Source organism: Martes martes (genome assembly GCF_963455335.1).
Source record: "Martes martes genome assembly, chromosome: 5".
Taxonomy (NCBI): domain Eukaryota; kingdom Metazoa; phylum Chordata; class Mammalia; order Carnivora; family Mustelidae; genus Martes; species Martes martes.
In genome coordinates, this window is record NC_137892.1 from 34,288,515 (window position 1) to 34,312,618 (window position 24,104).

At 42.9% G+C, this 24,104-nt stretch overlaps 1 protein-coding gene across 1 annotated transcript in view; it reads left to right on the forward strand.

Moving 5' to 3' along the window:
- Positions 1 to 9,555: 9,555 nt before the first annotated feature.
- NREP (neuronal regeneration related protein) overlaps positions 9,556 to 24,104 on the forward strand; it is a 28,696-nt gene continuing 14,147 nt past the window's right edge. The window contains exons 1-2 of the mRNA XM_080804393.1: positions 9,556 to 9,814; positions 11,123 to 11,187. Of these exons, the coding sequence (XP_080660519.1) occupies positions 11,185 to 11,187 (3 nt within the window). The 5' untranslated portion in view covers positions 9,556 to 9,814; positions 11,123 to 11,184. The remainder of the gene's footprint in view (positions 9,815 to 11,122; positions 11,188 to 24,104) is intronic.

The window sequence follows — 24,104 nt, forward strand, 5'->3', positions numbered from 1 at the left end:
GATGCCTGCAGGACACACAGATAGCAAAGTGCCAGGGACACTAAGTCAAAGGAGACTAACACATCTGTGTTGAAGACAGAGATTTCTGCTACTTTTTACCTTGTAAAGCCACTAGCAGAGTTGCCATTGAACTACTCCAAAGCATGGGTCTTTTAGGATTACTTTAATAAGTAAGCTCTGTTTTGTTTTGTTTTGGTTTGGTTTTTCTTTTTCTTTTTCTTTTCTTTTTTTTTTTTTTTTTTTGGTAATTTACAGCACATTTTGTGAAGATTACTGAAAAGGTGCTGAAGCTCGACTCTAAAACATAAAGCTAGGCTTTTAAAAGATTGAACCATGTTTATCTCATTAATTTGTCCTGTAAAAATCTTCCTTTTCATATATGTTGCAAAAATACAGTTCTGTCTCCTCTCAGGTCAGCCTAACTCAAGTTGAAGCATCAAAATTCTTGACTGTTTGGATTCCCAAGGCTGTGTTTATATATCGCCAGTGGAGGCTTTGTTCATGCGTATCCTTAAGTCCCTAGGGTAGGAGAGATGCTAAAGTAAATTGCAATTTATGAAAAGTGGACAAAACGAATTCAGGACATGTAAGATTGTAAAACCATACATTTGTTGGCAGAAGGAATGAAAACGTTTCTGAACTTAGCAACCAGTGAAGAGTTACTACCCAGAGGATTTCTGTCAGAAAGAAATGTTCTCCCCTTGTCATACTGTTCCAGGGAAAAGCACTTACCCACTGCTTTCCTGGGCCTTTGGCTCCTGTCTCCCACCTAAACTGAAAGGGCACCCAACTTCATGGGGGAGAAACCAAGGGGCCGGTAATTTGAACTTGAGTTTGTGAGGAGGAACCAACAGAACTCCAGGGGGATGAAAGGAGGAAGAGAGGGTGAGGTGTGGGAGAAGAGAGCGAGAAGGTCTAGTAGGTGATGGTGGAGGAAGACCCAAGAGGAGAGGTTTCCAGGTATCTCCTGGGTGGATTCAGTATGTGGGAGGCTAACACAGCACCGCCTTGCACGCCCACCTCTACACCTGTGTTCTTGATTATCTGCCTGAAGAGTTCTCTCCCTAGTGATTTGCTGACGGGTTTTACCCTATCAGCTCATCAGAGCATAGCTGAGGGATTACCGCTGGATGCTTTAAGTCACTGACCTTTTGGCACAAAACAAGGGCAAGTCCATGAAGATGAAAACCTGGCCATTTTTCTTGGAACTGTCCTGATTTCAGCTTCTTAAAGTACACATTCTCAGAATTCTCAGGGAAGTCTCGTGGGCCTTCCTAATCACGGAGTCAGATTCTCGCTATTTTATCATGATGCCTTTGAGGATCAACAAAAATAAAACTCTACTCTATTTTGAAGAAACGATTAGGACACATTTTCCAACTCCAGCAAGGTGTTTAATTTAGAATGAAAGGGTTACACACAAGGCCAAAGCCAAGGTGAACCTGAAATTATGAAATCTGTGTGCTTTCAAAAGGAACTGTAAGCATCGTTGCGTGTGTGAGTGAGTATGTGTGGAGCAGGACAAGAGAATCTGGGTTTTTCGGTGCTTTCGGACGGTATATCATTACCAGTATTTGGCGGCGTAACTGGTATATAGTGTCACTCAAAACCATTTATAAAAGAAATGGATCACCTCAGAGGATCACAAGCTGTTTTAGGGACAGTTTAGGTGATTTTTTTTTTGATGAACTCTTCTGCCTGAAGGACCATCTCATTTCTGTCAACTGTCAGAATTGACGGTGTAGAAGGAAGATGAGTCTGTGAGAAAGAGAAGCCAGAGAGTATGGCCAAGAATTAGGGGAAGTCAGAGAGGGAAGGGCTAACCAGTGTCCACCGGATCTGGATATATTTTGTAGACCTCAGTGCCCAGCAGGGGAGCTGAGAACATGGTGGAGAAGAGAATGGGTTCTGGAGTCAGACTTCTGGGTTCAAGTCCCAGCTCTACTACTGACATCGTGCTGAGCGCTTGGAGGGTGTAACCTCTCTCTGCCTCAGTTATTCATCTGTGAGGTGAGGATGTCACAGAATCGGTACAAGGAGTCCATGAGGTAACTGCCTGCACGTGGGCAGTGCTTGTTGCAAATGCTAGTCGTGGGGCAACGAAGGCAAAAAATAATGCAGTGCAGTCATGATTTAGACAGTCTAATCCGTGTTCACTAACTGAGCTGTGATCCTAAAGGGCTCCCTTTGTTTTTCTCCTTTTTCCCCCATCATATATATATGTATGTGTGTGTGCGTGTATAAAAAGTATGACAAACGTGTGATATAGTTAGTTAAGCCCAAACACTTCCGTTATTCTTTACATCTGTATTTCTATGAATTCCAGGGGAATCTGATATCTGAAGCTTCTGGCTAGGGCTTCTTGAGTATCTCCACAAGGAGAAGAGGTAAATTACCCCAACTTCTGAGAAGAAGAAAAAACTCATTCTGAAGACAAAGAGCCTTGTCTTCCAATCAGCTATTTCTTTCTTTGGTGTCAGCCCCTCCTTCCCTCTCCACTGAGTGGTCAAGTGGGGAAGGTGCCCCAAACGAGATCCCTGGGCATCTCGGGCTCTCTGGAATCCTAGAGTCTGAGGATGGCAGTAATGGGGACAGAACTTTGCTCAGCAATCAAGCTGTTCAAGTTAGTTTCAGAATTAGACTTAGTATGTATGGAACACTGTAAACACAGCACAGTATCGGGGACATTTAAATCTAAGGACATTTTTTTCTTACTCCACCTCTTGAATGATAAGACAAGCACTACCTTCACATCATGTAATGATATATAGTTTGTGAGTCTTTTAGGGTATTAATTCTGCATTTCTCTAGCATTATGGAGAATACACATTGATTACGTTAATCACTTTTACAATTTCCCCTAGGAAAAAAACATTCTTTGTTAAGGGTAATTAGCTAACACACACATACACACATACAGGGTGCACACCCACTGGAATTTTAAAACAATTTCCTTTTACTTGTTTTGGAACAGCATTAACCACCAGTATTATTTTTAAAGCTTTGCATCACCATTCAGATAACTTTTAAGACAAGCAGAAGGCAAATTTTTAAATGTGTTTCATATGGTCTGTTTTGTAGGGTAGGATAATCTGGATAAATCTTCCTTTGAGACATTCCTTCCATTTATCTCTTTGTTTCTGCAACAGCTAGCTTGTTCTTCACCTCTAGAAAGGTTAACTTGACTTTTCCAGGGATTTCCAATTATTTCCAGATGTTGGACAAAATATAGGCCTGAGGGTACCATGACTTTCAAAAGTTCCTCACCTCTTACATTTGTCCTTGATCTTTTAAATGCTATGCTCATCATTATGTTTTCTAGAGTGGCATGGGTTATAAGTATCCTGAATTTGCTTCCACATTCATATTTCACATTTTGCTCAGTTTACACCTATTTTTCCTCCTTTCGTTGCCGGTGTCCCCAGTGTCAGTGGCTTGGTTCTTGATGTTTTGTGTTCCTTCCTGAGGCTTACTGAATTTTCAAATACGGAGGCATTTTCTGAACTTATTCTCAGTGTGGGTTTCTAAGTGGTAAAGGGAGAATCCTCATCTGTGCTGCCTTCACCAGCTGTGTAAATACAGCTGGAAACTTGCAAGTAGACAGGGGCGAGATCATAAATAGGTTTCCTTATGTGTTTCGGAATGCTGTTCTGAGAACCACGGACCCTGAATTTCAGATTAGCCTCCACAACTCCAACTTTTATATACATATTTAATGGGACTTTCTAGATTGGGACAAAGCCTTGTCCTTGGAGAACATATTACTTCTTTAGCTTCCAGATCTTTCTTGGACCTTCCATTTTTATAGTATCCCCAAACTCGTAACAAACAGAAATATTACAGATCTTCTACCCTTCCGGATGTTTGGTGCAAGGAAGGTGCATTAGTTTGCTAAGGCTGCCATAGTAGAGTACTACAGACTCGGTGGCTTAAACCAGGTGGATTTATTTTATCACAGCTCTAGAGACCCGGTGGCTTAAACCAGGGGGATTTATTTTATCACAGCTCTAGAGACCGAGAGAGAAACTGGTAGATGGCTGTCTTCTCCCTATGTCTTCCCATGGGCTTTCCTGTGTGTGACTGTGCCCAAATCTCCTCTTCTTACAGAGACACAAGTCGCAATGGATTAGGACCCACCCTCAAGATCTCGTTTACCTTAATTATCTATTTAAAGACCCTATCTCCAAATACAGTCACATTCTGAGGTACTGGGCGTTATCACTTCAACATAGAAATTTTGGAGGGGACACGAGTCAACCCATCTTGGGAAGGAAGTAGGAGGAAGAGGGAGATGGCGAGAAGAAACTTATTCACGGCTTGCTGTTGGAACATAGACTATGAGGGTTCTACTCTCAGTAGGTATAAAACTGAACTCATTGTCACTCCCTTCTCCTCCCAAATCCACTCTTCTTCCCATATTTTCCATTTTAGGAAGGAGCATGAGCAGTCACAAAGCCAGAAATCTGGGATCATCCTAAACTCTTTTCTCTAGCTAATCTCTTGTACTCTATCAAGCCCCCAAGGAACCCTGCAATTCTGCCTCCTTTCCTCTTCTCCTTTCCCATGGGCCATTCAGGATTCCTCACCTGGATTACTATAAATAGTCTCCTAATTGATCTCACTTCCTCAGTTCTTCCCCTTCTCCTACCCAAATGCATCCTCTGAATTGCGCGAAGAATAATCTTTCTAGGAGGTAAAAAATCTGTTCATGTCACTTTCAGATTAAATATCATCGATCGTTGTATATTGCTTTAAGCATAGAATTTAAATTTCTTAGCTCAAGCATGCAATAAAATTCTTTCCTTTCAGTTTGACTGGTTGAACTTAGGTCACATGCTTATCTATAGCCCATTATCAGCTCCGAACAATTTAATACACTGATGGGCTAAAACCACCAGGGTCTGTTCTTCAGAATCACTTTTGCTGGAACTTAGGGACTATAGGGCAGGGGGGTGGGGGGAGGGGGAGATGGGAGGGAGGAAGACTAGGACAAATCAGGGTTTCATTAAGAAAGAGGAGGAGGAAAGAAACAATGGGTGTTAGGCAAGTTACCAGAAATGTCTACTATAGTCTGTTCCTTCATGGAATTTACAGTCTGGTGGTAAAGACAGAAAAATAAAGCCAAGGTTACAGCAGTGTGATAAGGACAGTGGCAACCCCTAAGCACAAAGACTCCTTTCTAAATCGGGCCAGAGGTTCAAAGCACATTTCCTAAAAGAAATGATATATAACCTAAATTTATGAAGGAAGAAACACACTGGGGAAAGGGAAAGGGCCATTCTGGCAGCAGGTACAGCAAGTGAAAAGGTCCAAGAGTCATGTCACAGAGTCACTCACTCGGAAACTGTGCAGCATCAAGACTAAGCCGAAGAGGATAGGAGATGAGGCTCAGAGAAGATACATTGTATAAGTTTGGTTGTATAAAGCTACTTATAATACCTACTGTTTGAGCCTGTGTAACTGCAGCTAAAGGCCAAACATAGTCTGTAGTTTCATGTAACACAGCACTCTGGTCCTCTGGTGTAAACCCCAGTCGAACAGTAAAGAAGGTTAAATCAGTTCTCAGGGGTCACAGAGCGCTGACTCTGACCACTTTACATCCAGCCTTTTGCCCAGAGCCCAAACTCATGGAACTTGTTACCCGGAGCCATGAATGACACAGAAGATAAACACAATTGCAAGACTATATATTTGAGATGCATTTGAATATATGAAGATACATTTGAGAATGAAATACCTAAGGGAAGTTGAAGGAAAAGCCTGCATCTAAAGCCCATCCTCATTTTTTTTAAAGATGAATCTTTTTTTTTTTTTTTAAGATATTATTTATTTATTTATTTGACAGACAGAGATCACAAGTAGGCAGAGAGAGAGGGGAAGCAGGCTCCCTGCTGGGCAGAGAGCCCGATGCGGGGCTCGATCCCAGGACCCTGGGATCATGACCTGAGCCAAAGGCAGAGGCTTAACCCACTGAGCCACCCAGGTGCCCCAAGCCTATCCTCTTTTTGACCAAACCCTGGATGGAATGTTCTTTGGCAACCATGCAAAGGACAGAACACAAGGGTCAGCTTCTGACCTAGGATTCTTGCGTTCTGGAATCACCTGGCTATCCCCAGTCACCAAGCAAATTCCTTAGCTCATGATTTACCCCTGCCTCTACCCCAAATGTCACTTTCCCCCTTCTTCAGTTTGCTGGCTTTTTTTCACTCTTTACAGATTCAGCTTAAGCATAGCCTCCTTTAGAAAACTGTCTTTGAGCCCCCTGGTCTGATTGAGAAAGGAGCCTCCAACCTTGCAGGGCGCCCTGTGCGGAGCTCGGTCCACAGTTGTCCTTATCACTCTGTGCGGCAGCTTTGGCTTAGGTTGCTTCTCCACCCCCTCGCCCCAGACTGCAGATTCCATGAAGATAAGGACATTGCCCACTTCTTTGCCATCTTTCCCAAGAACACATTGCTTTTGTTCAGGTCTCTGTCCCTCCTGCACACAGTCCACATGACTCAGGGGAGGCCCCCTCTCCCACCTCAACAAATGGATCTGATTGTTTAAGACAATGGTTCTCAACCAAGGGCAACTTTGCCCCTTCGAGGAACATGTGACAATCTCTGGACACACATTTGGTTGTCACCACCAGGGTTTGCAACTGGCATCCAGTTGGTAGATGCCAGAGAAGCCACTAAACATCCTACAAGAAATAGGACCTCTCCCTTCCTCCGCCCCACACCTTGGCCCCATCAAAAAATCATTCAGGGGCACCTGGGTGGCTCAGTGGGTTAAAGCCTCTGCCTTCGGCTCGGGTCATGATCCCAGGGTCCTGGGATCGAGCCCCACATCAGGCTCTCTGCTCAGAGGGGAGCTTGCTTCCTCCTCACTCTCTCTCTCTCTGCCTGCCTGCCTCTCTGCCTACTTGTGATCTCTATCTGTCAAATAAATAAATTAAAAATAAATAAATAAAAAATCATTGAGCCCCAGAAGTCAACAGCACTGACGTTGAGGCATCCTGTTGGAAGTCAGTGTTAGCGTGACTTTGCTTCCCGAATGGTCTAGGGATAAATATATGCCCTAAGCAATCAATGAGACTGAATTGGAGGGCTGCTATTCTACGACTGGCAAAGAACTGGATGATGAAGCTAGAAAGTTGGATTGAGGTCACACTGTGGTGAGATCTGAGTGGAAGGTTAAAGTGTGGTCTTTATCCTGTAATGAAGTAGGGGGTGCTGTGATTAGAAAGGTATTTCAGGAGAGTGGGTCTGCCGTACAACCTGCAGGACAGATGGGAGGGGCTGGTGTGTGCTAGCCAGGATTGTGGGAGCTGGCTATCCTCACGTCTCCTGAGTGAGGTGGCATGGCGCAAGTTCCTTCATGTCCATAGTGTTTAGTACAGTCTCCTCTACCCAGAAGGGCTCAAGAATGTTTCTTCGATAGTCAGATTGTAACCGTTTTCTGGAACACAGTAAATAGACTATGATTCTGACCCAGTGTTCTTATTTCTTAAAAAAACAAAACAAAAAAAAACGATGTCACCCGTATGTTTGTGGCTATAGCAAAGAAAAAAATAACATATAATAAATCCCAAATTTCTCTGTGTTTTTAAAGAGCATCTTAGTTAAGTTTTGCATAAATACTAAAGTCAGTGTGTTGTGTGTATGTTTTCTTGTAGAAGTAATTTTTGAACGTATGTTCCTGGGATAGATTTTTGATTGATGTGGAAGTACAGTGCCTTCTTGGATTACTTTTGAGGCCAAAGATCTCAATGTTGAGGTGCCTTTGAACCAGACTTCTGGGGATTTAGACCTACCGAAGCAGCCTGAGTTTCTTCCTGTCCCACCTTCTGACTCACTCCCCAGACCATCTACTTGAGAGGTGAACATTGGCTCTGAAGGCATTTAGGAGGTTTGATGAGTTTTGTGTCTTCGATTTTTTCCTAGTAATGGCTCCAAGGTAAGTTTTTTGCAGGAAAAATGTGATGTTTTAGATTAATACAGGGAAACTCCTAGCTAGTCCCTTATGTGTCACATTCACTGGCAGCTTAATAAGGATTTGCCTCGGCAGGGGCTTTTGTAGTGTGAAAGATCTATGGGCCTGGCAACAAATTTATAGATAATTTATTATTCAGAATTAAGAGTGTAAAATATTGCTATTTAAGGTGTGCTCTATCTATACCCCCAAAAAACCCTTAAATCTAAAAAATAAGACCATCCATAAACATGTTGTTGTAAATTCTCCCTCCCCCGCACCCTCCCCCGCACCAGTGGGAAAACACTGCTTTCAGTGATTAGAACTAAAATGTGAATGTAAATTTAGAAGAGGTTATGATCTTTTATATCTTTCTTCTTGGCAAAGCATTTTAATTAGGAAATAATCTTCCCCTCTAACATCTGACATTTACCATAAAATGATATTCTGTTTTGTTGGCAACAAAACCAAGTTGTAGCAAAATTTTGAGCTGTTACACTACTATGAAGATAGTCAGATTTTAAATAAGAACAATTTTTTTAAAAATCCGAAATGTAAAGCACTTTTTAAAAATGCAATCTCCGAATTTAAAAAGTACTATTTTAGTAGGGCAAAGAGCAGGGGTAACAGGCTAAATCCTTCAAGGAAAAAGGAGCAAGAGTGGAGTGTGTCTCGGGCTGATCACACCAGGTCGCCCCTCTTGCCTGTTCGGGCGCGTGCAGCCGTGTGCACGCGTGCGTGCTGCCTGTGCACAAGCGTGTGCCCAAGTGTGCGCGCGCAGCCATGGGGCCTCGGGGCTGGGCCTTCGGGGTGCTCCCCAGCCCGGGCTTCCCGCGGACTGGGGCGGGCGCGGGGAGCCGGCGGGGCTGCGGGCCGGCCGGGCCGTGCGCAAACGCGTGCCTCGCGGCTCTTTGTGTGTCGGTGTGCGGCTCCGCGCCGCCGGCGGGCACCATTTTCTGCTTCGCTCGGGACAGGCACATAAAAGGGAAGGCGGCTGCCGCCCGTCGCCGTCCTCTTTCCCTCAGATGCCCTCTGCTGCAGGTTTATTATTACAGTACGGGCCGCGCCGCCTCTCCCCGCGGCCTGGCGGCCTGCCGGGCTGTGCAGCGCTCTGGCCGCCTTCACGCCTGGCGCGCCCCCAAACCGCCTCCTCCGCCTCCTTATTTGTCTGAAAAGCAACCGCACGTCGAGGCGTAGAAGCCCGCCCGGGGCGGGAGAGACCGGGCCGGGGTGTGTGCGCGCCGCGCTCCGGGGCGGGGCCGGGGCGGCGCGCGGGTCTGCAGGGGCCCCTTTGTGCCCCAGGGCCCCCACAACCCGGCGGGCGCAGTGGGGGCCGCGGGGCGCGCGGGGCGTTCGGGGTGCGGGGTGCCTGGGCGCGCGCGCGCTGGCCGCTCGCCGATGGGGCCCCGAGTCGCCGATTCCTGCCGAGTAAGCAGTCTGGCTCCGCCGCGGCCGCACAGTGGCAGCAAGGCTGGGGCGCTGGCGCTGCGCCAGCCCCATCAGAATTAGCTCATTGTTCACTAGCACACTGGCAGCAGAGAGAGGGAGAGAGAGAGAGAGAGGGAGACTGAGACTCTTAGAGAAAGAGACACACACACTCTTGGAGAGAGCGGGAGGCAGGGAGACCTTCCCCTCCTCCTTTTTCCACGGCTGCACTTCTTGGAAGTGAAGCCGGTTTGGGTTTTGTTTCCCTTCCCCCTCCTCTCTCCTCTTCCTCCACCCCTTTCCCCTCCCCCTCCCCTCCCCCTCCCCTTCCCCCCCCCCCCCCCAAGCTGTCTTTCTAGCATGATGCCCTTTTTCATCCACATTTGTGTTTCAGGTGTAGAGAGGAGAGAGTGAACAGGGAGCGGGGCTTTTGTCTGTAAGTATATGCTATTCCCATCCCCGGCCGGGAGCGCTGCTTTCTCTTTTGTGTCGATTTCTTGCCATTGCTCTTAGCTGGACCCTTCAGCCCTGCAGAGTTCATGCTTCTTCCCTCTCAATTTTAAAGAGCCGAAGCGTGTACCTTGAAGAAATACTGGTATTTTGGTCCTGCTGCATTAAGGCTGGAATTTAACTTGGGCTTTTTTTTTTTTTTTTAAATGCACAAGTTAAGAGGGAGAATTCTTTTGGGAAGGGGTGGGGTTTTTTGCTTGATGGTGTGGTTAATTTTTGTTCTTCTTGCTCATAAAGCATTGTTAGGAACTGTTTTTGTTTCTTTGCATTAGGAGCACTTTGGTGCATGCCCCCCCCACCCCCTTGATTAAATGAATTCGTGTCCCTCCATCCGTACACTTTATTACTCTCTCCGCGCTGCTGCCACCGCCAAGGGTCTTCTCAGACATTCGATCTTGCAACACTTTTTCTGCATTTTCTTATAAAGCACTTGAACTTTGGGGGAGGGAAGGCTTAAAAAGAAATGACTGCTTTCTGCTTGATGATGATGATAATCTGATTTGCATTTATGTGTATCTATGATAACATTATAGGAAAACTCTAAGAGCTTATGATACCCTCTTGGAGAACTTTTAGTTTCTCCATTCATCTTAATTTTTGTCATAACTTATGTTAACAAAAGAACCGTGTTCTGCTGACATGAAGGCTGAGAGGAAGATCACTGCAGCATATACGTTAGTGTTTGTTTGGTATAGAGAGAAGGGCATAATGGTGTATATTCCTGACTTGCCCCCCCCCCCCAGTGTAGTGTTTTTTGTTTTTTTTTTTTTTAAACACGGAAGGTTATGTAATGCAGTGCCATTTCCAAAAATATCCACTCTGAGGCATTACACTACACGGTGGAAGGCTGATTCCTATTCTGCTGTCTTGATTGCAAATATACTGCCAGTAGTATGTCTGGGAACAAAGAGCAGCCAGAAAACAATCTATCTTTATCACTTGGTTCTACTTTTAAGTTGCTAAACCTTTTGAACTCCTTCAATTTAAAGATGAACCAAACACTAAGAATAGCCCAGGACTCTGCAAAGCGGGTACCAGGGATTCCTTTGTCCCCTACTTAAGCCTATAGACCCTTGGAAAGCTCTCTCCGAAGCCCCAGTGGTTACAATAATTTGCATGTAACTTATCTTAACCACGGAAAATGGCTATTTGTCTGTAACCTTTCAACAGACATTTTTCATTTGCTGACCTGCGGTGAGGCGATTTGTCTATTGTGTTTAAACATATTTTGCAGGTTGGTCTCCCTGGACTGAAGAGAGGGAGGGTGCGAGGCCAAGACTGTTAGCGATTCTCAAAATGGTAAGAATGGGTCATCAGAGGGGATTCTCAGTAGATTCTTGTCAGTCTTTATTTCATGTAAATATCAACCACCCGCCTTCATCCTGCCTCAACCCCTTATTGTTCCTACCCCATTTGACCTTTAAAAGGGTCTCTCTCTCTCCAGCATGTGGGAGCTTTGCAGTACAGCAATTTATATGAACTGGATGTGGTGAATTAGATCTTTTGATTTGCAATCATTTTGAATAGAGGACTGAAATTCCTCTTTCAGAACCGAAGATTTATTTAACTTGAACAACGGAACTGTTCTGTTCTTTAAGAAGAGTGATGTGTTGTGACACGCAGAGAAGAGGGGGCAACAGTAGATCTCAGACAAAGCAGTGGGTCCCAGTTTAGAGGTAGCTAGAACTTACCCACAGAGTAGGAGTCTGTGTCCTGCTAACCAAACAGCCATAGTATCTGCTCGCCTTAAGAGCAATATATATGAAGAACATGGACTTTGATATTACTATACTCTGTCTCTTGTATCTCAAATGGTATTGATACTTTTTGTGGACTTGTAACTTCACTTCTGAGGGGCATTACTCGGTTTCAGAAGTCAAGCATGCTACCTCCAGAGGAAAGTGTGACTATTTCAGACAAGTATTATGATCCACAGAGAGGGCAGTTTCGTGTTTGGTGACTGATTAAAGAGCAAAAGAGATGAAATACATATCAGAAGCCGTTGAGTAACTACATTGGCCTCGTATGAAAAAATGTCCTCCTTGGAAATAAGGTTGGACTGCAAAAAAATAACAGAAATGTCCAACTTTTCAGTTAAGTACAACATGTCCCACTGCAGATGTTTATACTCTCTAAAACACCTCTTTGCCACTTAGAATGTGTGATTTCCAAATTTAGTTTTAGGGTTTTTTTTTTTTGTAAACGAGGGTGGAATTTAATGAATCAAAATCGAATCTGATATACTGGATGTTTTCTTTGAGAACAACCCAAGTATAAGGTTCCAAGGAGAAGAATGAATCAGAGCAATTAAATGAGTTCAGTTTGAATCCTATTAGCAAGGAAGCTCTTTATTTTTTGTGTATGCCTCACCGTCAGTTCAACAGGTGGGTGTCAGAGCCTCAAGTAAAATAGCTCTTACTCAGACTCAGAGCGTAGAGGCCAAATTAAGGAACGTGAGGTAGAAGGGCAAAAGGGATGAGCAGAAAATTAAACTGGTCCGGGGGTTTTGCATGAACATTCCTAACTTTATATTAAATTCCTAATCAGCCATTGTCTCAGAGTGCTAGGACGGTAATAAAATGCCCTGCCGCAAAGTATTTTTCTTTTTTTTTTTTACTGAGACTGGCCCCATCCGCTTGTCTGGTAGCTCTTTATCTAGAATCTTACCCCCTGTGTCTCCGTAGTTAGACCATGAAGGTTCATGTATGTTGTAATACGTCCAGTGACCAGTTTGGTTAGACATAAATCTGACCGCTTACCCTGTCAGAACTAGCCCTATAGGTCACGCTCGGGGAGTAAATATCATGTTTCTGTGTTAGTGAGTGCAGTGAGCTTCGTGAAAGGCCAGCGTGTGTGCCAAAGCCGAGAATGAAAGTTGGAACGATTTGAATGCACAAGAGTAAATCTGAATTATTATTACATGTTGTTAATTTCTTACAGTTGTCCCTTATGTATGGTGGCAGGATAAGAAATCACAGTTTGTTGCTCTTGGAAGGATTTTTACTCATGGAAAAATTCTCACAACTTTTTGGTGATCCTTTCATCAAGATGTCAGTCCCTTTTGGCACAAGCCCATTGCCTGAAATGAAACCACCGACAGTTATTGTCTGTGGGTGATTCCAAGTAACTTTCTAGCAATTCGCTTATTCCGGGAGGCCTGAGCTCTTAGAAGTCTTTGCATATGTTAATGTTTAAAAATAGTTTCCATTTTATTCTTTAAAAAACCGTTATTAGTGGCACCTCCTTTTCTCCTTTTTGGCAAAATGAAGTTATTTTCCTTCCTCGATTAAAACTGGAATTACTTTGCTGATCTCTCTGACTGGCTTACTTAGAGGAAAGCTGTAGCCTGAGTACAATGGAAACTTGGGCTGGGGAGGCAGTAGCTCTAACACCTGGCTGCCTCTGGAAAATGGATGAACATGCCTTTTCTGTTAAATGTGTATTTCCATTTACATAATTTGAAACACTAAAGAGGATCTAATTTCAGTGTACTTAGCTGGTTTAGTTAAGAGCTTATGCCAAATACAAATTTATAATCAGCTCATTCCAGGGTAAGAAATTACTGGTAGACCTCAGAGTGCAAAACAGAGAGATTCAGTATCTAGACATTTTATAAACCCTAAAATGATGATGTTCCACAGCAATAATTGGAAGAAACTCAAGAATCCTAGAGTGCCTTTATAAAAATAATAATAATAATAAAAAATTTGTTAATTCTCCCAGGCACTAATCACATTGTATTCTGTGTAGGGGATTCTCTGAGCACAATTGCCGGGGGTTGGGGGGGTGGGCACACCATGTATATAGATAACAATGTATTGTGTTGTACAACTCAGTACTGTTAAAAGGTGTAATTTTGAGTATAGTTTGCTGTGTCTTAGGTGACCAGAGTGTTAGTTCAGTAACCCATTCCCAAACTTTTTAGGTTATCTAGTAAACGTGCATTTTCCCAGTTGCCCTTTTTAATTTTTATTTATTTTTGCAATTAACAAGATATTGTGAGTCTGCAGAGAGCATCCATATTTCTTTAATTTATATTTGGCTTTTTGTTAAATTTGAATTTCTGAGATATATTTTATATGGGCTTTTGGTATTTAGGTGTTTTATTTTCAAGGTACTTGCTTCAGGTACGTCAATGGTAAGAAAATACTAAAGAATGAGCAGATGATCTTATTGGATAGTTTGAAAAAAATGAATTATTTAATCCAGTGTCCAGGTTAAGTCCTGATTTTGAACAGGACCACCCTCTGTGCAGTAAGCTTGCCTTTGCGTACGTGTGTGCACGGACTCACAGTGACCTACACATGGACTCATGATGTTTTAATGGAGATCTAGGAATTGGAACAATTTAAGTTCTCTCTAAGGCTGATGCTGAGCTTTTCAAAAAGATGAGTTGACTCTATTGTACTGTTCATAGAGCTCTGCTTTTTGTACAGTCTGTGAAGAGGCATTCATGGGTTTACAAGGAGACTCTTTCAATAATCTCTCCATTAACATAAGGTTTTCTTGTTTAAAGAGAAAGACAAAGATTGAGGAGGGATGAGGTCCTATTGGTAGCTGTGCCCCTGGGCTTTGGAATGTAAATTTACAGGTTGCTCAGTTGATTGTGGAGATGCTGGAGAGTACCTAGGAGGGTAATTTTATATGGTGCTATCTTACACAAGGCCTTCCAGCACACTGTGAGGGGGAGATTGGGGATTGTTTGGGGAATTAGGACAGTAGGGATTTTCTATCCAGCTTTAACAAACCCAGTCCAGCTTCCTCTGGAGTTATATAGATAATTCAGGCAAGAGAAGGCATTTGAGCAGAAATCTTAGAATAAACAGCTACTCAGAGTGTCACTCTATTTTAACCTGATAGAATCCTTAAAAATTGGTATGTAAAGCAGATCATCATGAGTACATTAAAGGAATTCACTTTATTTTAAATCTTAAAATTAATACTTCTAAAGTAGAAAAACACACTTCTGAAATGTGACTACTTCGGAATAATGCAATAAAATATGAATACTTCACTAAATTAGATGAGGGACCTCTAAATGATGAGTGTTATACATTAAGCATTCATCACCTTGGACTGAGTGGGGAGCCTTGGGGTGAACTACTGGCTTCCTTGGTCTGGCACATTTTTTTTCTTAGTGGTATTTTTGGCTAAAAAGTCTTTTAAGGTCTTATCCACACAGCCAAAGTGAAATGGAGCATTGATCACTTATTGGAATAACTGTGCCTAAAACAAAACAAAAAAACTTGATTTCCTGATTCGTCTTGGTTATTCAAAATGTTGCTAGAGTGATAGAGGAGTGGGAAAGACTTGCCTAAATGATCTGTGTAATTTCTTTGTTATACAGGAAAAGACTAGGGATAAGGAAATCTTATCAGCAAATCCAGTTTGAATACATCAGAGGAAAATGTATTGAATGTACTTGGACTAGGTCATCTTGGTTGATCAAGATATATTAAAAGATTCCAATTTTAAACTGCTCTTTTGCTTTGAACTGGAAAACAGATTAACCATAAATCTTAGCCCACATCTGTAGAAATTATGGTTGCTAAAAATACCATTTATTCGGTCTAAATTTATCTGAAATAGATATTTCTAGACATATTTTGCAGGTAGGGACAGCTTCAAGGATTTCTGTCTCAGTGTTTTAAAAAAATAGCAGTGACCCTGAAATTGATCTGCTAGTGCATGACAAGTATTAGCAGCTCTAATGGCTTGGGATTTAAGCATTAACATGGCTCTCAACTAAATTCTAAATATCAATTCAGTTATTAGTAGCAATGACATGGTATTAACCTGGGTGTAACACTAGATTATACTGTCCTGCATTATTTGTTGGTTGAGTCATCTTCATTTCTTCTGTTGACCAAATAACTTATAGGATCCCAGAGGGTTCATAAACTTCATATGCAGTGCTTAATAAAGTTTTAAATACATGTTAGAAGCTCAGTAAATATTGGGTTGGACTTGTAAAAGTTCATCCTAAATGACTGAATCATGTTTGGTTTTGGTGATCTGGAAGTAATTTGTATCCTTACCTTTTTCTACGAGCTAGGAAGTTGAAGTGAACATAATTTTAGTTTTCACAGTAAATTATTTTCCATGATTTATTAACAAGAGACAAAATTTGTGGTTAGGCCATAAAGCCACTTGCCAAAAGAGAGTGGCTTGCAATTGTTCCCACTGACCAGCTGTTAGAGCCACACTCTGATCAACCTGGTGATATGCTGGGCTCAATCCAACTGTGGCGCTCAAAGCTTACAGCAACTTTTCCCATAGCCCTAAGAATCCCCTCCGAGATCCAGGGGGAGCTCTGACCCCCTAGTGCTGGAACTTTAAAGCCCTCACTTATTTCTAGTATAATCTGATTCTGTGATATTATGAAAATGGCCCTGAGAACACAAAGGTACCATGACTGAAAGTATTGAAGAGAATGAGAAGAGTTAGTGGTAGGATTGTGTGTCTGTTCCCATGCCAACTATACAAGTACTTTCGGAGCATTTTATCGGTGCTTCATTCTTCCACATTACGGAACATGCACACTTGGCCCCTGCCTTCAGTCGACTTGTATTTTAGTTGTGGAAGGAAGACTTAACGTGCACGACAAATCGAATTTAATGTCAGGTGGTATAATCTGGTTCTAAACTGTAAGATGCAGAAGAATGATGTTATTGAACACTGGGGAATGGGGATGGTAGGGGAAACATTTTTTTTAAGGAGGCAGAAATTGAGCTAGACCCAGAGACAGCAAATATGCACACCTCCACTAACTCCTACTGTCCTGGTGGTGGATAGGCCAATCAGGCCTGATACTCATTCTCATTATTCAGCCTGAGTATAGAGCTCAGTAGTAAGTGATTGGAGTTGGCATTAAATTTGAAACCTAGAAGTGGACTGTTTGACCCTTGAGAGCAGGTACCATGCCTTCTTGAGCTTTTTATCCCTAGGGCTTAACACTAGTCCTTAGTAATTACTAAGTGAATGAAAAATTAGAAATATTTGGATGGATTTAGATGAGAGAGAAGTGAATTCCAGATGAAGGGATTGCGTTAGAAAGATATACTTACTTGCAAGAGTAAGCATGGTGCATTTTTATACAGCGGGGACTGTCCTTCTTCCTATTTAGGGCCTCTGTGCTGTCAAGGACAGACCTCACAAACTAGACCTAGAAGTCAGGATTTGATGTGCTAAGTCAGAGGAAGCCACCACTAAGCTGGCATCTTAAAGGTGGTCTAGGGCTGTCACTCAGGTTCCAACCTGTCAGGTTCTTTGCCTTTGGACTGTGCCCAACAGAAAAGATCACAGACTTACACATACTTCTGGTTAGAGGTCAGCTTATTGTGTCGGTGCCCCTCACTATCCTTGGCTGGGGTGGAGTGGTGGAGAGAATGAAGACCCCCTCGCTACAAGGAATTGGGAAGGAGGAAGGGAGCACAGTTCACCTCTTTCTCTCGAGAAGGTGGCAGCACTTCTGCCGGCCACGCCCAGCCTCTCTGTCAGCGCCCATGTGGCCAGACAGGGTGTTGCTGCCGTGCCAGCACCACACTTCCCTTCTGTGAGGCTAACTGGGTGTAGCCATGTGCTAATCAGTTGCAACCACATGGACCCAGTTGGTTCTCTTTCTCCACTTCTTCCTGATTGGCCAGACATACTTACTCAAAATTCAAGCCAACACTGACATCATCATCATAAAATTGTTTATAGTTTGAGGTCCTGCAGGCTGTTACTAAGTTAGTCAATAGTCTAGTGAGAAGGGAATCTCATCACAGGATAAACAGAAGTTGGGGAAAGCCAAGACTGAGAAGGACTTTTCTGGAATTTCTTCTCGATACAGCACAGACTCCTAGCTTAGAATACATCAGCCTCGAGACTTTCAATGTGAAGTGATTCCACTAGCTCTTTTAGTCCTTTCAGATGTGGCTGGACTTACCCAATTCTCTTGGTAAAAGTAATGTAGGTAAGCATGGTTCCTTGAATTCTTTATGCCTACTCTCACCTCATACTTCCAAATAATTTATTTTTAATTTCTGTGTTTAGACCTTCAAAAGTTTAATTTCTGTGACTGGGCAGCCATGCCAAGAATTTATATATAAACTTATCTTCTATTTCTTATTTATTTATTTATTTATTTATTTATTTATTTATTATCTGTCAGAGAGAAAGAGAGAGAGCACACAAGCAGGCAGAGAGGCAGGCAGAGGCGGAGAGAGAAGCAAGCTCCCCACTGAGCAAGGAGCCTGACACGGGACTCGATCCCAGGACCCTGGGATCATGACCTGAGCCGAAGGCAGCGGCTTAACTCACTGAGCCACCCAGGTGTCCCTTATCTTCTATTTCTAACCACAGTGGAATGTATTTTCCTAGAGGGACCAGCCACTTGTTACTCTAAACATACCCCATGGGTCCTTCCTGTGTCTTGGCTTGCTCAGTCCTAGAAAGAAGGTTCCTTCAGACAAAATAAATGTATTCTTCGAGACTGAGTGTAAATGACAGCTCCTCTGTGGAACTCAGCCCTGCACATCCAGCAGGAATGATCTCATGCTCCTCTGTACAGGCGTCACCCTTATAACATTCTACTTGTTGGCTGGCTTATTTCTGCCAATCTGTTCTTCTACCCTCCAAGACTGGAAACTCAAAACAAGAACACTGACCCCTGGTAAATGAGCATCAACCCTCTTTTTGGTAGCAGCTGAGGCTGTGATGCCTTGGTTTTGTTTTGTTTTGTTTTTTCTTTTCCTCTATGGTTAGGATGGTGAATTCAGATGTGGGAAGGTCTTATCACTGAGAAGGAACTCTCGAACAGCTAGTGAAGTTGATTGGCGTTCTCTTTCCACGAAGTGGAAGGAAGCCCTAACCTTCATTGACATGTTCTAATGGGACCTTGGAACAGACCCCTTGATGTCTCTGAACCAGTCTGATTGCTTCTTCAGTACCTATCCAGGAACTGGTGTATCCTTAGTGATCAATAAATGTCTATGGAATAAATGAATGAGTCAGTAGTCATGGATACATGGAGATCTGTTATTTCTGGGCAGAACCAGGAGACTCACCTTGAGATTTATAGCTAGTAACTGCCCAGCGCTTTGTAGAATTGTGACAGCTCAGGTTATAAAACGTATGGCCCAGGAAATGAGGTGAGCATGGACGGATTCTGAATTGATTACTGAAAAGCCCCCTTCCCCGATCATTAGAGGAGGCTTCGTGACCAGGGAAATAGGGGTATAGTGATATGAAATGTAAGCACACTACAGAAACAGCTCCCTTCTTGTACATGTCCTTCAACAGAGGAGGTCCTAAGAGAGTCCAGAAAGTTCACTTGGAATGGTCTGCTCAAAGAGAAATCTCGTTCTGGGGTAGAGTCACATGTGTCCTCCAAAACATGGACCGTGTGGTGCTGCTCTGTGCGGGAGTAACTCTGTGTCCCTAGAGGTTCCACACGTGGTGTGTCAGCAGCCTGACTGAGGCCATCGTGACAGCAGAGCGTCACCAGCTCTGGTGCCCAAGGGGACCATATCTTCATAAATAAAAAAAAATCACTGCCTGTTACTACCTGAAAGTGCTCTCCATTCTAAGCATTGTGCCTTAAAAAGTGTTAGGATTGTCTAGCTGGAGATGTTCTTAAACCCTCAATTTGAGACCGTGCTTGCCCAACATCCATCCTTACTTTTGTAGACTAAAATACAAATGTGACTCGTGTCTGAGAAGGAGAAAGAGAAGATACATGAGCGAACGTGGCCCCGGAAAGGAAGGTCTGTTTGCCCCGTTGAAGCCCAAATCGGGAAACAGACCCCTGATTGGAAAGACAGGGAGAAAAGCTGCGTAGTCGTTGCCAGTAATAATACAAGCCAAAGACTCATAGCAATAAGTGATTAAAACAAGAGGGAGATTCATAATGTGCACAGACGTTTGGTGGGGGCGTCCAGTTCTAGCTCCTTTCCCTTCTCCACTCCAACCGGTACTCAGATCACCATCACACACCACTGTCCTTTGATTACTGGGGCAGGTAACAGCCTTCTGTCTGAACTGTGTTTGATACACTTCCAGCAGGGAAAAGTACTACAGTCCGGTGGCTGAACAAAGAAAAATCTACAAAAGTTGTTGTGTTTAAAGTGGGTCCAGGCATTCTGAGGACGCTTTTGTTGGACAAAGTCAGTGTCAGATAGAGAGCCCGTCCTTGGACAGGAAAGAGGAGAAATTAGGAGAAGATGCCGCATCTTTGGCAGCCAACATTCAGAACTGTCAAGGAAAAGCTAGAGTGAGTAGTTAGCTGGATAAAACTTACGAAGATATTAATAAACATGACCCAAGTAAGGGATTGTTATGAAGTGCTTTTCCAAGAAGTACTGTTTCATGCCCTTCATCAAGTCATCGTAGTGAAAGTTTCCCAGAAGGCTTATTGGGACCACGATCTGGAAGTCTGTTCTTGTTTGGCCAGGCAGTTGCTGAATTTTAGTGGTTCAGTGTACTGTGTGGGTTTGGCAGCACATGGTTGAATACTTAGCCTAGTGCCTCCTGCGTTATGGGGACTCTGTGAATACGGGCAGAAAGGATGAGGAGTGTGCAGGGAATGGAACCACTCTTTGTAACATGGATGATCAGGGACTTCCAGTTGCTGTATGTTTCAGAGAATTCAGATTTGAAAAGATGACTTAATTATAAGCCCACTCCTCTCCCAGATAGACATCCCAGGATTTGGTGACTTTGCTCTAAAAAAAAAAACGTTTTTGGAAAAAATGTGTTTGCTACCCTGGTACTTGCAGCCTGAATTAATGGGATGTACTCTTGGTAAGATGTTCATTCTATAGGATTGAAAGCTACCTACCACATATTCAAGACCTCATGGAAAGTAGGTACGTAGTACATATTTTCTGATTAATTGGCTGGATAATTGAGATTATATGCCCAACCAATTCAGTTACTCCAGCATCAGAAACTCTGCCCACATCTTCTCTGAGTCCTTCTCTTGTACATAACTGTGATCCTTAATTACCTGGATTTGACTGTTTCTGAAGCCTAGATGCTGTGGACCATAACTGAGTTTCCATTTCATGCTGCCCTGTGGAGACTTGGGTCTAATTATACATCAGGAAATGCCCCCGGCCCTTGGATATTTTGCTCACTTCTTGATAATAGAATCTTAAATTGTTCTGATCTTGTTATCAAGGTCTGGAAGCCAAGTCTCTACATCTTTTCATCTTTATTAAGCATATTCCTTTTCCTTTTTTTAAAATGTTTTTTAAACTTTAATTTTATTATATGAAGCTTAACTGTCTACACTGTCACAATCAATTCAATCAGAAATTCAATTAAACTTGTTCTTTGGCCTCATAGAAACAATTCATCTGATTATTAATGTGAATTTTTACTAAACTGATCAGCTGCCCTTACATCCCTTGGAGAAAGCCAGAGGGGTGCCCTATCTTTCAGTGTGATTGAATACAGTACTCCACACATAATCGGAGGGTCAAATGCTATGTACCTTGTTAATTATTATTTAGTACCTTCATGACGGTAATAACTAGTAATTGGCTTGTTACCCCATCTCTACTTTTTTCATTTTTTGTCTTAGAACTATCTGCATTTTTACATTAATTAGAAGTTTCCCAATGGAATGAGGTTAAATTTGTTTTTCTTTCTGAATTACTATTCTTGGTAGTTGATACACTATCTCTCTGGGCTAATATGTGTTTATTTTCTTCCTCAATTGGGACCACTTTATATTTTTATGTAGTAGAACTGACTCTTGAGCAGCACAGGTTTGAACTGCTCTGGTCCCCTTATATGCAGATTTTTTTTTTTATAAATACAATATAGTACTGTCAGTGTATTTTTGTTTTGTGATTTTTTAGTAACATTTACTTTTCTCTGGCTTACATTATTGTGAGAATACAGTATATAATATATATGATGTATGAAAGACGTGTTAATTGACTCTCTTACTGGTGAGGCTTCCGGTCAACACTAGATTATTATTAGTTAAACTTGGGGGGAGTCAGACGTTACACACAGATCTTTGTGCAGGGCCTTGGGACCCCTAACCCCCATGTTAAAGGGTCAACTATATATGGTTTGTATATTTGAAGATCATTGATAAAGATAAAATTTTAATTCTCCTTTAAGCAGTTTGTTTTTAAATGGAAATGTTGAAAAGCAAAGTTCTAGTGAACACGAGTCTAAATACATTTGATGAGGGAAAGCTATTCTGAATTCGACTGTGCATTGCTAGGCCATCTGAGAAGTTGTCTGAGAGTTCATTTGGGGGTCATATTAAAACAATTTGGTTTCTCAGCAAATGCCCTTTGTAATTAGCTGCAGTGATTGCTAGATACTAGTTTTGTTCTAAATATTTCCTTCCAGGGAAAACTGAAAAAAGACACAACTCTGATGACCAGTGTAGCTTGGGTTTAACCAGATCCAAAGTCTTAACGTGACCCAGCCAGAGCTGCTGCTCTAACAGTCCTTCGAGGACTCTAGTGACACATGGTTACTGAGAGCAAACCCTGTCTGCCCTCAAACTGTGCTAACTGGTTTGTAGGTAAGTTATTTTTGAAGGGCAGCCAGTTATCAGAAACACAGGCAGCAGAGCCGCAAATATTTTTGAGAAAACTCCTCTTGATAGTAGGTGTCAGAAATTCATCACTAGGGCAGAAAGCAGAGATGCTCAACAACCCTCGGTTCTTGGGGGATGGAAAACAGGCCCTGGTTCTCAGGGGAGTTCATGGCAGCGCTCCAGGTGGCTATGGGGAAGTGGGGAGAAGGGCCACGTTGACAGATAGTATTCCATGAGAGGAGAGGCTGGGTTATTTGACCATGGGCAGGCTCCTCGACTGCTCTCCCTCAGTATTCTCATCTGTAAAACGGGGAGGATGATGGTAATGACACCCGGCCCAGATCCACTTATGTGCCGGATGCTGTTGCCAGCACTAGATTGATGCATTTCATCCTTGGGGCCACACTGTGAGGCTTCAATAAGTGCACGTGGGAAACATGCCTAAAAACATTATAACGAACCCACGTGTGCATTTCCACCAAAAACCGCAGGTCCCCAAATTTACATGCTCTGCGTGTGAGGGTTCCAACAACTCCCGTGTACTGCTTATAGTCCTCTTCCTTTAGAGAAGTAGAGTTTTGATGACTGGTTTACAATGGAAGAAAGACTGGGGAAGAAAAACAAGAACATGAGGTCCAAGTATTCTGTTGTTGGAGAATGCTGCCGGCACTTGGAAGGAAGGCCTGAGTTTCCAATACTACCCTTTTCGTGTCAATGAGAATGTAAGTGGGGGAACACAGCCCAGCGTCCTCTAACTTGGCCTTCCTTCTGCATTTATCTTCACGCTCTGTAGATTCTTGATTCTTTGGTGACTCCCAGCCCTGGGCTGGTGGCTGCCCCTTTGAGTCTTATTTGCTTCCCACAGTACTGCCTGACTGAGCCCTCATCAGAGAGAAGCCTCCTGAATCAGACCATGTCCACTCTCCCCCCTACTACCACCCCTCCAAGACCCTCCAGTGGGGTTGAAAATCCAGATGGTGCAAAGGGGCACATCCATCCCAGTCTTACTCTCTTCCTTTTAGATTTGTGCCTGTTTTCATAGGGAATCCTCTCATAGCCTCTAACCTGAGCACTTAACAGCATGTGGATACAGATCTGGCTCTATTTTTCCTTTTTTTTTTTTTTAAAAAAAGCCAAACTTTTAATAAGGTAATCAGCATCTGATTTAAACCAATTTTAATTATATCCTCTTGCAATAGAAATTACTTTCCCTCCGAATTTGGTGATGTGTTATGATGCTGTTTGTTGTTGAAGAGATAGCCGTGTTTAAATGACCAAGACAGGGTTGGGCTCGCGTGACTCCGTAAATGACTTTTGCTCAGTGCTGGGTTGGGGGCCGTGGGGGCAGTCTGCAGGAGCCAGTAGGAGAGGGTACGCTGATGGAGAGAGTGGACAGTTTCTTTGGGAATGTGCACTTTGGGACAAAATGCACTTTTTGGAAAGTTCAGTCTTGAACATGTCAGCCAGAGAATGCTTTGAGATGTCCACAAACTCCTCAAAAGCAACTGGCTAGCTCATCCTCCACCCAGACCAAGAAAAATACCAAATCATTATGTCTAGATAAAAACAAAACAAAAAAACCTTACTACCTTTTGATTGACGACTTTAACAAAATAAACTGATATTTGAGGACTTTTTCTTCTATGTTGGTGAAAATTTTCCTAAG